The 13179-nt window shown below is 37.5% G+C and overlaps 2 protein-coding genes and 1 pseudogene across 2 annotated transcripts; all 3 read right to left on the reverse strand.

Annotated features, from left to right (window-relative positions):
* Nucleotides 1-613: 613 nt before the first annotated feature.
* Nucleotides 614-3150, reverse strand: LOC120255710 (annotated as a pseudogene).
* LOC120255709 (receptor-like protein EIX2) lies at nt 3143-10384 on the reverse strand. The gene is made up of 3 exons (XM_039263469.1): nt 10103-10384; nt 3347-3461; nt 3143-3249 (listed from the first exon to the last, which is right to left on the reverse strand). Exons 1-3 carry the CDS (start codon nt 10277-10279, stop codon nt 3242-3244), a joined length of 300 nt encoding a protein of 99 aa, XP_039119403.1. The 5' UTR covers nt 10280-10384; the 3' UTR covers nt 3143-3241.
* A 1788-nt stretch (nt 10385-12172) lies between these two features.
* Nucleotides 12173-13103, reverse strand: LOC120255711 (receptor-like protein EIX2; the record flags this gene model as incomplete). The annotated part of the gene is made up of 1 exon (XM_039263470.1): nt 12173-13103. A coding segment is annotated over one exon (931 nt), but the record flags the coding sequence as incomplete, so codon positions are not given.
* Nucleotides 13104-13179: the final 76 nt, after the last annotated feature.

The following is a 13179-nucleotide window of genomic DNA, read 5'->3' on the forward strand; positions in this document are numbered from 1 at the left end:
CATGCTCTGGCCCCTAGCTTCCTCAAGCCTGTTAAAGTAAAACTTGCATTACATGAGAAACCTATCTTAGTTTCAAACAAGTGGACTAAAAAGTTCTCTGCAAGCATTCTAAAATTTATCCACTGTAAAAGCTATAGCAACCAACTGCCACCATTAAATTAAAATAACTCATTTTAACAATAATTACCCATTCCGAGCAAGGGAATCCAAGTGCAAGCGCAAAAGCCTTGGCTTTTTTAATCATACATGAAACCTCAGAGCTCGTATTCCACCGCAGTGACGCCATGCTCTGAGGGTTAGCCTCCTCTTGAGCAGCCTGAAACAGTCTCAAGAAAACTAACTTTAGGGAACCCAAAGGCCGCAACTTTGGAGTTATAGAAACAAAGAGCTAACCTCAGCACCGGAGGCAAATCTTCTTCTATATGTCAACAACTTAATCGACTGAATAATCACTCCATCTAAATCCAAAATTCAATTTTTTTTCAACATTTTGCATTCAAATCCAAAAATTTTCAATTTAGAGGGAACGAAAACCAAACCTGAATGATAAGATTACCAATGACGAAGATGAGGCCGCAAATCAACAAGTAAAGAAGAAGAGGAAGAGGTGTGATGAACATGGTTCAAAATACAGGAGCTGTGATATTCATATTTGTTGTTAAATAATACAGCAGATAATATATTATACAACACCAGACTATAGTTATACTAGAAAATTACACAGATGATGACAGACAACTCTAGTGGTTTGACTTTGACATGATCTTGCTCTTCATCCTCGCAAAGTTGACAACAACCCAGACATGGATATTGTCACAAGTAGTGCCTGTGTACCGAAAGTAGGCATATCTCCACTTCTTTTTGAAGATCAAGACACCCCAGATAGTCCAGAATCCAACTGCAAATCCTGACAAGGATCCAATGTACATCCATACCATCTGATTACCATCATCTTCTTCATTTCCATGATCACTTGGCTTTTCCTGATTTGGTCCACCACCTTTAGTACAATTATCAGTCAAAGGGAATCCACAAAGATGATTACCAATGTAAATGGAGGGGTCTGTCAAGGTGTTGAATTGGTTGCCTGATGGTATTCTTCCTGTCAATTTGTTATACGATACATTGAAGTCGCTTAAGGATGTCAAGTTTGAGAATGTGGCAGGTATACTACAAAGGAGTTTGTTTCTTGACAAGTCTAGTGATTCAAGTTGTTGTAACCGACCCAACTTGTCTGGGATCTCACCTTCTAAGTGGTTGCTGGCGAGGTGCAAACTCTGCAGACCATACAAACTTGAAAGCTCTTCAGGGATGTCCCCTGTCAACGCATTGTTGGAGAGGTCCATGATTTTCAAATATGGAAGAAGGTGCTCCGAATATTCCTCTTCTTTCCCCCTGGATGCCACTACTATGGTATCTCCAGCTCCTAAAATGCCATTCAATGTAAAAACAGACTTCGAAAACGTCTGCATCGCACTGAAGTTGCCAAAACTCTCAGGGATGGGACCTGACAAATTATTGTGTGACAAATCAAGGATTTGTACATATTGGAGTTGAGAAATTTCCTCTGGGATGTGACCAATAAAGGTATTTGATCTTAAGATGAGAACAACTAATCTTGATAGACTTTCTCCAACCCAAATTGGTATACTTCCAGTGAAGTTGTTGTAACTGAGATCAAGAACATCAAGTTGACTGCAATCCTTCAATGAGGCAGGGATTTCCCCAGATAATTTGTTGTGGCTCAATCGAAGTTGCATTAGTTGAGAAGCATAAGATATTGAATCAGGTATACCTCCAGTCAACTTGTTGTTTGACAAATCCAACTGCAATAACTTAGTTGAATTCCACCAACAATCAGGTAGCTCACCAGATAAATTGTTATCCGAGATACCAAGACTTTGAAGTCCCTTGATTGGACACAATGAGCTGGGAACGGTGCCATTTAATTTGTTCATTGAGAGGTAGACACTGGAAAATGGATTGCGTGACTGAGAATGAATTATTGGAAAGATTTATGGAGGAGATGGATGAACCCAGAAAACCCGGTAGAGGTCCATGAAACCGATTGGAAGAAAGATCAATGGTATTCAACTGCATGGAAGTTGAGAACTTGGGCAGCATTCCCTCAATCTGATTTTCAGACATGTACAACTCTGCAAGGTTGACACTAATCAGGTTCCAAAACCAGTCTGGGATGGTGCTTGAGATTCCTGTATTAGATATGTCAAGTACATTCAACTTGTGTTGCGTCCGGAGCCATGTTGGGAATTCTGGGCCCACTGAACAAGACCTGATTCTCAATTCTTGGAGAAGAAAAGGTGGAATCCAGTTAGAGCTCACATTGAAAACGAATGAATTGAAGGACATATAAAGCTTTTCTAACTTCTTGAGATTAGAAAAGTGTGCTTCAGTTACAATACCCCTCAGTTGATTCTCATCAAGATCCAAAACTTCTAACTCTGCAAGTTTTCCAATTTCCACTGATAGTGTGCCATTTAATTTGTTTGAGGAAAGGTGTAATTCCTCCATAAAAGAAAGTGATGCAAGGGATGAAGGAACAGAGCCGGAGAGTGAATTCTGTGAGAGATCAAGAACCTTGAGATTCTTGATGTCCCCCATCCAGTCTGGTATATCTCCATCAAGATTGGCATCGCTTAAATGCAAATGAGTCAGACTATCCTTAAGACACCCAGTAAAAATGAGCTCAGCTAGTCTCATGCTCATGTGCCAGTCCGACAGATCAAGCCTCTTCAGGTTACAAAGACTGCTTATGCTTTTGGCTATGCCAGTAGCAGAAGAATTACTGGACCGAATATGATTGTTACTGAGATCTAGATGTTCAAGGCTTTTGATATCAAAAACCCATAGAGACACTGAAAAATCGATGTAATTGTTTGATAGATCAAGAACTGAGAGACTTGAGAAGTTTAGATGGGGAATGGAAAGAGGAATACTTTCAAACTGACACCGAGACAGACCTATCTCCTCTATGGCAGGAAGCTTGTTCAAGGCTAAAAACAAGCTTTTGCTAGAAGAGGAATACTCCCAAAGGTGACACCACTCATATACAAGTGTTGCAATGAAGTAAGATGAGACAGCCATTCATGGTCTGCAGGGTCAGAAATAAAAAGAACATTCTCCGACAGATCAAGAGTGAGCAAATTGGAGAGATTTCCAAAACTAGCAGGAATGGATCCGCTAAAGTAAGAATAAGAGAGGTCAAGGTATCTCAACTCCTTCAACTGGCTGATGAATGACGGAATGGTTGTTCCGTATAAGTAATTATCACTCAAGTCAAGGTAATTCAAGTGTTGAAGTTGAAGCAAAGATGGAGAGATCTCACCTTTCAGCTGCAAGTCATGCTCCCCAAGTTCCAGTCCAATAACGTTGCCAGTGATGTTGTCACAACGGACTCCTTCCCATGAGCAGCAGTCTTGTCCCATCGCCCAAGATGAGAGTTTGTCTGGGTTAATTTTATGAATAGTCATCCAACTTTGCCTTTTTTTCATTTTAGTCATCCAACTTCAAAACGTATCAAAGTAGTCACTCAAGTTTTTAAAAAAAGTTCACTGGGTCACCACCAAAGGATTTCCGTTAAAAAACCCTATGTGGTACCGGAAAGTCTCGACTCAAGCTATGTCCACATCACGATAACTATTCCCCGTCCACGCCATGATAATAAGTTCGAGCTCGGCAATCACTATTACACGCCGCCTTCTTCTCTACCCTCATCTTCTTCTCACCACTGTCTCGGAGATTTCCAGCTCTCCCAAGCGTAGGCACTCGTGGGACTAAGCCTCTGTGAAGATAGCATAATCTCATACAGTATCTACCCAAGAGAAGATGATTTTCCTGAGAGACCTGGTTGAAGCTTCACGAGTTTGTAGAGATGCGCCCTAGTACCCAATAAAAGATGTTTTCCTCCTATGCTAGCTTCATTTCTTCAGAATTCAACTGTTAATATTAAGTTAATTGTAATATGTATTTTCAGTTAATTGTAACATTTCCAAAGCAAGAAACCAATGCAAAACGGCTTTCATACATGGTTTAATAATCCATAATGGCAATAGCTTGGCTATTCTCGTACACGGTCTACATATCGACTGCAATAGTTTAACACGACTTAGTTATTAGTAGATGTCCTGTGATTTGAGCATACAAGATTAATGGTAGTAAACAATTGTTGTTATCAAGGGAAAAACTGGCAAAAATTTGTTGTTGTCTGAAGGTTGTACACAACTTGGCTATTAGCATATGTCTGTGATTTAAGCATACAAATCCATTTCATTTGCACTTTGTCTGATGGTTGTCAACCATCAATTAATTCATATATAACAAAACCAAAAATATACAAATTTTTTTGGTTTGAAGTTTGTCACCAATTTCAAAATTGCATAATCGCATTTACAAAAGTATAATTTACATCTTTGGCTTCGAAGATCTTCTCAAAACACAATACAAAAACTGCATAATTGCATTTAGATGAATGCATCTCATTCACACAATGAATACATCGATTCACACATGATAAAGTAAAATACCAGAAAATGCAAAAGATTGGTTTATAAAGATCTCCAGCCAAATACCACAAAATACATAAGTTTTAGGTTTGTACACTATCTATTTTTTCACTTCTTTCCATGTTTAGCGACTCCAATGATGGAAGTTCCTGGGGAACCCAATTCCTCTTCCTTCTCACGAGATCCCTTCTTTAGATCTATCCTCATTGTCCTTTTGTCTACCTTGACTTCTCAAGAAATGATTCCTAGCATTACTTCCTGTAGAATTTTTGTTTGTTGGCTCTTTTGCAATTTGTAGCAACTGTGCATAAAAATTGGGACAATATTAATTTGCAGTAATTTCATCATTATAATTACAATAGAGATTAAATCAGATGCATTGTCATTAACCTGTGAAGGATGTCCAACATCTGCAACATTTCTAGCTATACATTTGGATCTTATTGTAGTCAATTTTTGCCTTCCATTCCTCTCAGATAACATAACATGGGAAGCCATGGTTTGGTCAGGTTCATTAATAATCTGAATGAATTAAGAAAATAATGACTAGTGAGAAGAAGATAATGATGATGAACAAAATTAAGCCCTACACTAGCATACAATGATTGATCTTTACCTGTGACAGTGGTTCAGATACATTCTGGCCTTGTCTAATGTCTCCTGCTTGCTGGTTAGCTCCAACTAAACTATCAACCTGGTTGAGCATTTAATTGGCATAAAAAAAACCCTAGAAGGCATGTGAGATAATTTAATATACTGAACCTCACTCACCATTTCAAAATGTGCTTGCAAAACCTGGGGATCAACTATATCCATAGGATCTGTTGCTTCAACTGGTTGTTGATGTTCTTGCTCACCTGTGATTTCATCAATAACCTAGAAAACATATAGGTGAAAATTATGAAATTACCTGCATACAGAATTTTAATAATAACAAAACATATTGAAGATATACATAACTGAGACTCACCTGCCTTACCTTATGATGCCTCTTATTGTGTCCTTTAGCACCACAAACACTACACTTCATGGAAACTCCTTTTTGAAACTCTACCATGTTTGAAGCCATCGGTTTCCCTCACCGCTCCCTTCTTCTTAGCATAGTCTTCCTACCTCTTTCTTCTGCATTGGGTCAGGTGCCACCATTGGACCTTGATTACTCTTTGGCCAACATTGTCTATCTTGGGTGGGGTTCAATGTGTGCATATATGTATTTAAGAATGTGCTAACTTTGTAGCGATCATTCAAGAAATTTTTCTCGGTTTGTCTCTATTGTAATAGATGGCTGAAATGGCATGGCTACAAGGAATCCCTGAGAGTTCCCACTTCCTACATGAACAAGTTGCCCCATCCTTATCCACCACAAATTGTCCATCTGGCACTACAACTTGATATTGGCTCCCCCCAGACCAAATGGTATTATAAGACCAACTGAGCTGCTTGAGTTTTTCTAGTTTTTTCAGTATTTTGGGGCAATGGACTGTTTGACATTTTTTCATATCATCCCTTTTTTTTTGAATCCTAACCATTAATGTGGTCCTTATGATCTCATTCATGGTGACTATGCCTTTAACCCTAGCCTCGAGAATTTGACTGTTAAAGCATTCACACATGTTATTAAGTAGTATGTCACACTTGTACTTTGGTTGGAAATGAGACCTACTCCAATGATGAGGGTCTATTTTTTTCAAGTATTCAAAGGCACCTTGAGACATATCCTTTAATTGTTCCATGGCTTTCTCAAAAGAAGGAGTGTTGGTTGCTTTGGCACAATGCCACAACTCGGGTCTTTCAAGGCCTTTCCTCTATAAGTTTTTTTGAAATTAGTGTGGATGTGCCCTCACACGAGTATCTATGTTCACAATTGGGGAATAACTCTTCAATTGCGGGCATTAGACCCTAAGGTTTTATTTAATTGACACACATATCATCCACCACAAGTAGATTAAGAGGGGAAAGGACCACAAAAATAAAAACAAGATTGTTAGACAAAACAACAATCTTAATGAGAGCAACAATAATCCATCGAAAAACAAGCTTCCATATGAAGATCACAACAATGATGGCCAGAACATCAACAAACAAATTATGCAAGCTTATGGCAAAAATAATAACAATGTTGGGAAAACATCAAAAAACAATTTAAACAAACTTCCATATAGAAACAATAATAACAATGGTGGCCAGAACATTAATTATAAAAGTTAGGAAGACCATCATTTCGATAAGTTAAATAAATTAGACAATGTTAATTAGTTAGATAAGTTAAATAATAACATTAGGCAGAACATCAGTTAGATAAGTTAAATAAATTAGACAATGTTAACCTTCCATACAACAAACGTCCATATAGAAAAAAATGATAACAATGGTGGCCAGAACATCAACAAATAAATTAAACATCTCTCCATATAGCAAAAATAATAACATTAGGTCAGCAGAACATCAACAAACATATTATAAAAGTTAGGAAGAACATCATTTAGATAAGTTAAATAATTTAGACAATCTTAATCAGTTAGATAAGTTAAATAATAACATTAGGCAGAACATCAGTTAGATAAGTTAAAGAAATTAGATCAGTTAGACAATGTTAACCTTCCATACAACAAATAAAGATCAGAATAATAACATTAGGAAGAACAACATTAGGTATAATAATATTAGGCAAAACAAGGTTCTTTATTAATCAGTTTATGCTAGAACAAGATTAGGCAGAACAAAAAATTGAAAATAGATAAGTTAAAATCACATATTAATCAGTAAAGTCAGTCATTTACCTTTTGTCTATCGCTCATGAATGCCCAGTGGAAGCTATTTGTTATCCTCAAATCTTCTGACAGTAGCTCCAAGAACCACTTCCAGTTGTCCTTGTTCTCCTTACCAAGCGTGGCCTCAGCAACAGGGATAGATGCAATCATTAGCATCTATCCCCACTCTGAAAGGAGCCGTCCCACCATATAGTCCTTTGAGGAAGCACCCATCCACCGATATAATCTGCCCTACAACCCGCCAAAAAAACCCTCCCTTAAGGGAGCTAAGCGGACATACATACACTCGGAATTTACCTTCATCACATCCCGAAAATCACACTTGATCCAGGATGTGTCCTTATTAATTCCAATCTGTAGTGATATAGACTCTTCATTTGTGTTTCCTCATCACCATCTATCAATCTAATTAAAAAACATAACAAATTAAATATACACAAGTACTATGTGAGAACAATGTGATTTAATTGAAAATATTTCAGATAGAGCATGTTACTTACTTGAGTGCTGCACACTTTGCCCTGTAAGCCACTAATCTACTGATGAGAACCTCTTGATTTGTCTTGACAGCCTGGATGATGCCAGATATTTTCCATGCAGGGTCAGATCTGAACTGTTCCAAATAACTTCTTGCTATCCAGTCTGCATTCACGTGCCTATTACGGTGATCCCTTGAACACTCATGCTCCAATTTCCCTGATTTTATTTGGATTGTACTCCCGTCCTTCACCATTGGTGATGCCCATAAATAAAATGGGCAATCCCTCTTACAAATAGCTTTACACCTTTTCTTGGAATTGGGCTTAAATGTCAATACATACCTATTCTTTATCCCATAGCTCTTGACAGCATCTTTGAACTGTTTGAAGCTTCTGAATTTCATTCCTATTTTTGAATTGAGGATTTTTCATGTCACATTCTTCATTAAAAGTCTCGAGTATTTAGGCTTTCTTGCTACCAATTCATCTTCATCCTTGATGAGCAAGAATCCAAGTCATGTGAGTCGAGATAGTCCGACTCAATATGCACCCTCGCTAGTGTGTTCATGAGGTTCTTTTTCCATATGAACCATATCCCTAACTGTTTCAGTGGCCTCCATAGGTTCTTCTTCTGACTCATCACTGAAATTATAATCGAATCCTCGTAGATCACTATCTTCTCCATCATTTTTCCTATTACCATCCATTCCAATAAGTGAATCTTCCAGATCAATTTCTTCTTCTACATCTTCTGCTTCATCTGATTCCTCTTCCTCCACATTGGAGACTTTGTCATCAATATTCTGGCCCATTCTATTGCCCCTTGTATTGACTCCATTGGATCCATCTTGATCACTAACACCTTGTCCACTCCGAATGAACACACAGATCTCCTTATTGGAATTTGTCGCCATGGCCATATTAGGTGCATCTAGATCATTCTTAATCTCTCTTAATTCCTTGGTTCCATTATTTACATCCAACCACCATAGGGTGCAACATTGTACATCTAACATAAGACTTACTGCCCCATCGACAACAATTCAACTTTTGAAATTTGATCTGCACAACAATAATCCACAATTCCAACCAGCTGTTCTGCACCCTCTGTTGTGTAATGCAACTTAATGGAGAACAACTCTGCTGGTAACTGAAGCAAAAACACACTAAGGTTTTATAGTTATTGTTTTTGCAATAACTATAATGGCAACAATCACAATTTTGAACACTAATCCCTAAAACTAACTCACATTGCCTCTTAAGAAAAAGGAAAAACCTAAGGCAAAAAAATTACTACTGCACTTATATTTTTCATTACAATACAAACATGTTCTCACTAATGATGCACTTATATGTTTAAGTACGATAAAAACACAAGAAGGAGATATCATTGGAAATTCATCTACATTGGAAAAATCATCATCAGAAAAAGAAACCAAGGAAAGAAGGTAAATGCAATAAATCTTCTGATGAAATGGCAACAGTATATCCTAGCTAATCTATGTTTATATACAATAAAAATAATTCATTTATGGACCACAAAGCATTTTTTAAGTTCTGGCCCACTTGGGACCACAAGCATTCACACAAGTTATATTCCACATATGAGAATATCCAACATATTATATTTGACTAGTGTTAAGTGTAACAACAATTCACAATCTAACACTTGCACAACATCCACATTTTGTACAGCGTCCACATTTAACACCAAACAACAAACCCTAACTCTTGAAAGTGACAACCATAAACCAAACAACAAACCCTAACTCCTAATCTACATTGGAATGCAATTCTACAAACCAAATAAGAAAGAAACTAGAAGCAAAGTTGGGGTTTCCTTACAATACTCTGGTGACTTCTCCCCTGCTTGTCGAATCTCCCAATCGATCGACATTGTGTGTGATTTGTTATTTCCTTTCACGGGTTGTTGTTTCTCCCTTAATTTGTTGTTTTTCCTCCCGATCACCGGTTCATATAGCCAGAGATGAAGCTCCAATCATGGATTCAAGAGTCTCTAGAACCGTGGTGAGATGAAGATGAGGGTAGCCAAGAACAAGAATGGGAAAGTAATCTGACGTGTAATAGTGATTGCCGACTCAGCTTATTATCATGACGTGGACAGGGAATAGTGATCGCTGATGTGGACATAGCTTGGCTGAGTCAGACTTTCCGGCTGCCACGTAGGTTTTTTTTACCCGGAAATCCTTTGGTGACTGACCGGTGAACTTTTTAAAAACTTGAGTGACTACTTTGATACGTTTTGAAGTTGGATGTCTGAAATGAAAAAAAAGCAAAGTTGGGTGACTATTCAAAAAATTAACCCGAGCTTGTCTTGTGGATCAGAAATGCTCTTCTTGAAGTCAAGAAGTGCCATTCTCTCACTCTCTATGCAATTACCAGCAGCATGTTCTGCAATCTTGGGAACAAGAAGAGGTGCTGCATCACTGCGATGCAAAGCACGACCAAATAGGAACACCAACAGTGCATATAGCAGGACAGACATTGCTACTTTAATTTGAGAGATGTTATGGCTGTATTTTTGTTCAGAAACAAGTTTGTTGAAGACGAGGACCAGGTTCTTGCTTTATATATTTTGTTTAGGTCATCTGGTTCAAACATCAATATCAATCGATGAAGATGAGCCAGTCTTCAGCACAGAATTTATTTATTTATTTTTTTTTTTTTGAGGTAAGGCGATAAGTGCCAATCTTCAGGGGTGTACGTGGGTCAGAGATATTACCGCCACGTCCTCACCCTCTGAAAAACGGGGAGCACGGTTCATGGGAATCAAACTCACATCTCCCCAACAAGAGGGGATCCGGGGTACCACTTATATATATATTTACTTTTGGATTAAAGTAGTGTTTCCATAATTACTGTTGGCTAAAATTTTAAAATTCTTTCATCTCTTGTTTTCTTTTAAGTAAATTTATCAATTTATATATGTAATGTAAAATATGGTTTGTATTATACAAAGCTGAACCATTGCTAGATCCCAATAGGATCCATTTAATTATTCATTTTGATAAATAAATAATAAATAAAATAAATTTTTAAAATAATTTTATTGTTTATAGGTTTGTAACAAGGTTTATGATAATAAGAGATATAAGCAAAATTAATATCAAATCTACCTCATAATAATGACTCTATTGACTTGACTTTAGTCATTATTGCTTCCTTATTATACTTTTCTTCTTGAGGAATTTCGTTGCTGCAAATCTATTCCACATTAATTGCCTATCAATGAAAAGACTAAAACCCCATTTTTTTTTTTTTAAGGTGGATATAACAAGGTTGTCAAACCCGGATCGACCCGACTGGTTTAACCGAAAAAATCGAGAACGGGTCATGAGACCGGTCCGGTTATATCCTCTAACTCGGTTTGGATGCAACCCGGCCAAAAACTGGGTGACCTGGCCGGTTTGCTTTCGAGCTGATTGACTCACAGGTTTACTCGGGTCAAAAAATTAAAATTATTTTTTTAAAAAAAAAAGTGGCGCTGATGAAATGAAGATGTGAGGGAGAAAGAAGAGGGTGCGCCGGCGGCAAGACGAGAGAAACGCGTCGCATGAGAGGGAGCGAGGGAGAACGATGAGAGAAAGGAGAGAGAAAGAGGAACAGAGTATGAGTGTGTGGCACGTGATTTTTTTTCTTTCCGAGTCCCGATGGAAGAAGACAAGGGTGAGATGAGGATCATTAGGTTTTTTTTTATTTTTTTTATTTTATGATTTTAAAAAATAATTGATGGTACATAAAATTAAATTTTTAAATATTACATTTAATTTTATTTAAGATATTTTTTAAAATCAAGAAAACTATATGAAATTAAAATTTTAAATATTATATTTAATTATTTATGATTTTTAATTATTAAAATATAGGTTATATTATTTTTTTATCATTATTAATTATTATTATATATTTTTTTAATATTTTATTGATGATCCCGGTTCAACCTGGTCGAATCCATCGACCCCTGACCCCTGGACCTGATCGGGTCAATCCCCGGGCTGGGTCTGACTACCTTGGGATATACCACAATCATATAAAATAAAGCAGAAGCCAATACAACAGCAGTCCTCTAACAGTCCACTAGACATGGAGCTATACACAAAACACAACAAAACAGAAGGAACAACGGGTCTCCTCCTGACACACAAAACCCTATACTTTTTCTTTTTGCAAAAAATTTATTACACCACGCGTCCTACGTCTGCTGGCTTGACTCAAAGTCAATTAAGACTTTTCTTCGGCTAAACTTCTCATCTCTTTCTCTTCTTGATCCCTCTTACAAACATCTCAATTCCACCTATAGTTTTATTTATTTATTTATTTATTTATTTTACAAAGTCGACAAGTAACTAGAAAATTACACAGATGAAGACAGACAACTCTAGTGATTTGACTTTGACATGATCTCGCTCTTCATCCTCGCAAAGTTGACAACAACCCAGACATGGATATTGTCACAAGTAGTGTCTGTGTACCGAAAGTAGGCATATCTCCACTTCTTTTTGAAGATCAAGACACCCCAGATAGTCCAGAATCCAACTGCAAATCCTGACAAAGATCCAATGTACATCCATACCATCTCATTATCATCATCTTCTTCATTTCCATTATCACTTGGCTTTCCCTGATTTGGTCCACCACCTTTAGTACAATTATCAGTCAAAGGGAATCCACAAAGATGATTACCAATGTAAATGGAGGGGTCTGTCAAGGTGTTGAACTGGTTGCCGGATGGTATACTTCCTGACAAATTGTTGTAAGATACATTGAAGTCGCTCAAGGATGTTAAATTTGAAAAGGTTGAAGGTATGCTCCCAAAGAGCTTGTTTCTTGACAAGTCGAGTGATTCAAGTTGTTGTAACCTACCCAACTTGTCTGGGATCTCACCTTGTAACAGGTTATGAGAGACGTCCAAACTCTGCAGACCATACAAACTTGCAAGTTCTTCAGGTATGCCCCCTGTCAACTCATTGTCGGAGAGGTCAATTATTTTCAGACGTGGAAGAAGATGCTCAGAATATTCCCCTTGTTTTCCCTTGGAAGTCACTGGTATTGTATCTCCGACTCCTAAAATGCCACCCCATGAAAAAACAGACTCTGAAAGTGTCTGCATGGCAGTGAGGTTGCCAAAACTCACAGGGATGGGACCTGACAAATTATTGTTTGACAAATCAAGGATTTGTAGGTATTTGAGTTGAGAAATTTTCTGTGGGATGTGACCAATAAAGGTATTTGATTGTAAGATGAGAACAACTAATCTCGATAAGATTTCTCCAACCCAAATTGGAATGCTTCCAGTGAAGTTGTTGTAACTGAGATCAAGAATTTCAAGTTGACTGCAATTCTTCAATGAGGTAGGGATTTTGCCACTTAAGTTGTTGTGGCTCA

The sequence above is a fragment of the Dioscorea cayenensis genome, unplaced genomic scaffold (genome assembly GCF_009730915.1).
Source record: "Dioscorea cayenensis subsp. rotundata cultivar TDr96_F1 unplaced genomic scaffold, TDr96_F1_v2_PseudoChromosome.rev07_lg8_w22 25.fasta BLBR01001151.1, whole genome shotgun sequence".
Taxonomy (NCBI): domain Eukaryota; kingdom Viridiplantae; phylum Streptophyta; class Magnoliopsida; order Dioscoreales; family Dioscoreaceae; genus Dioscorea; species Dioscorea cayenensis.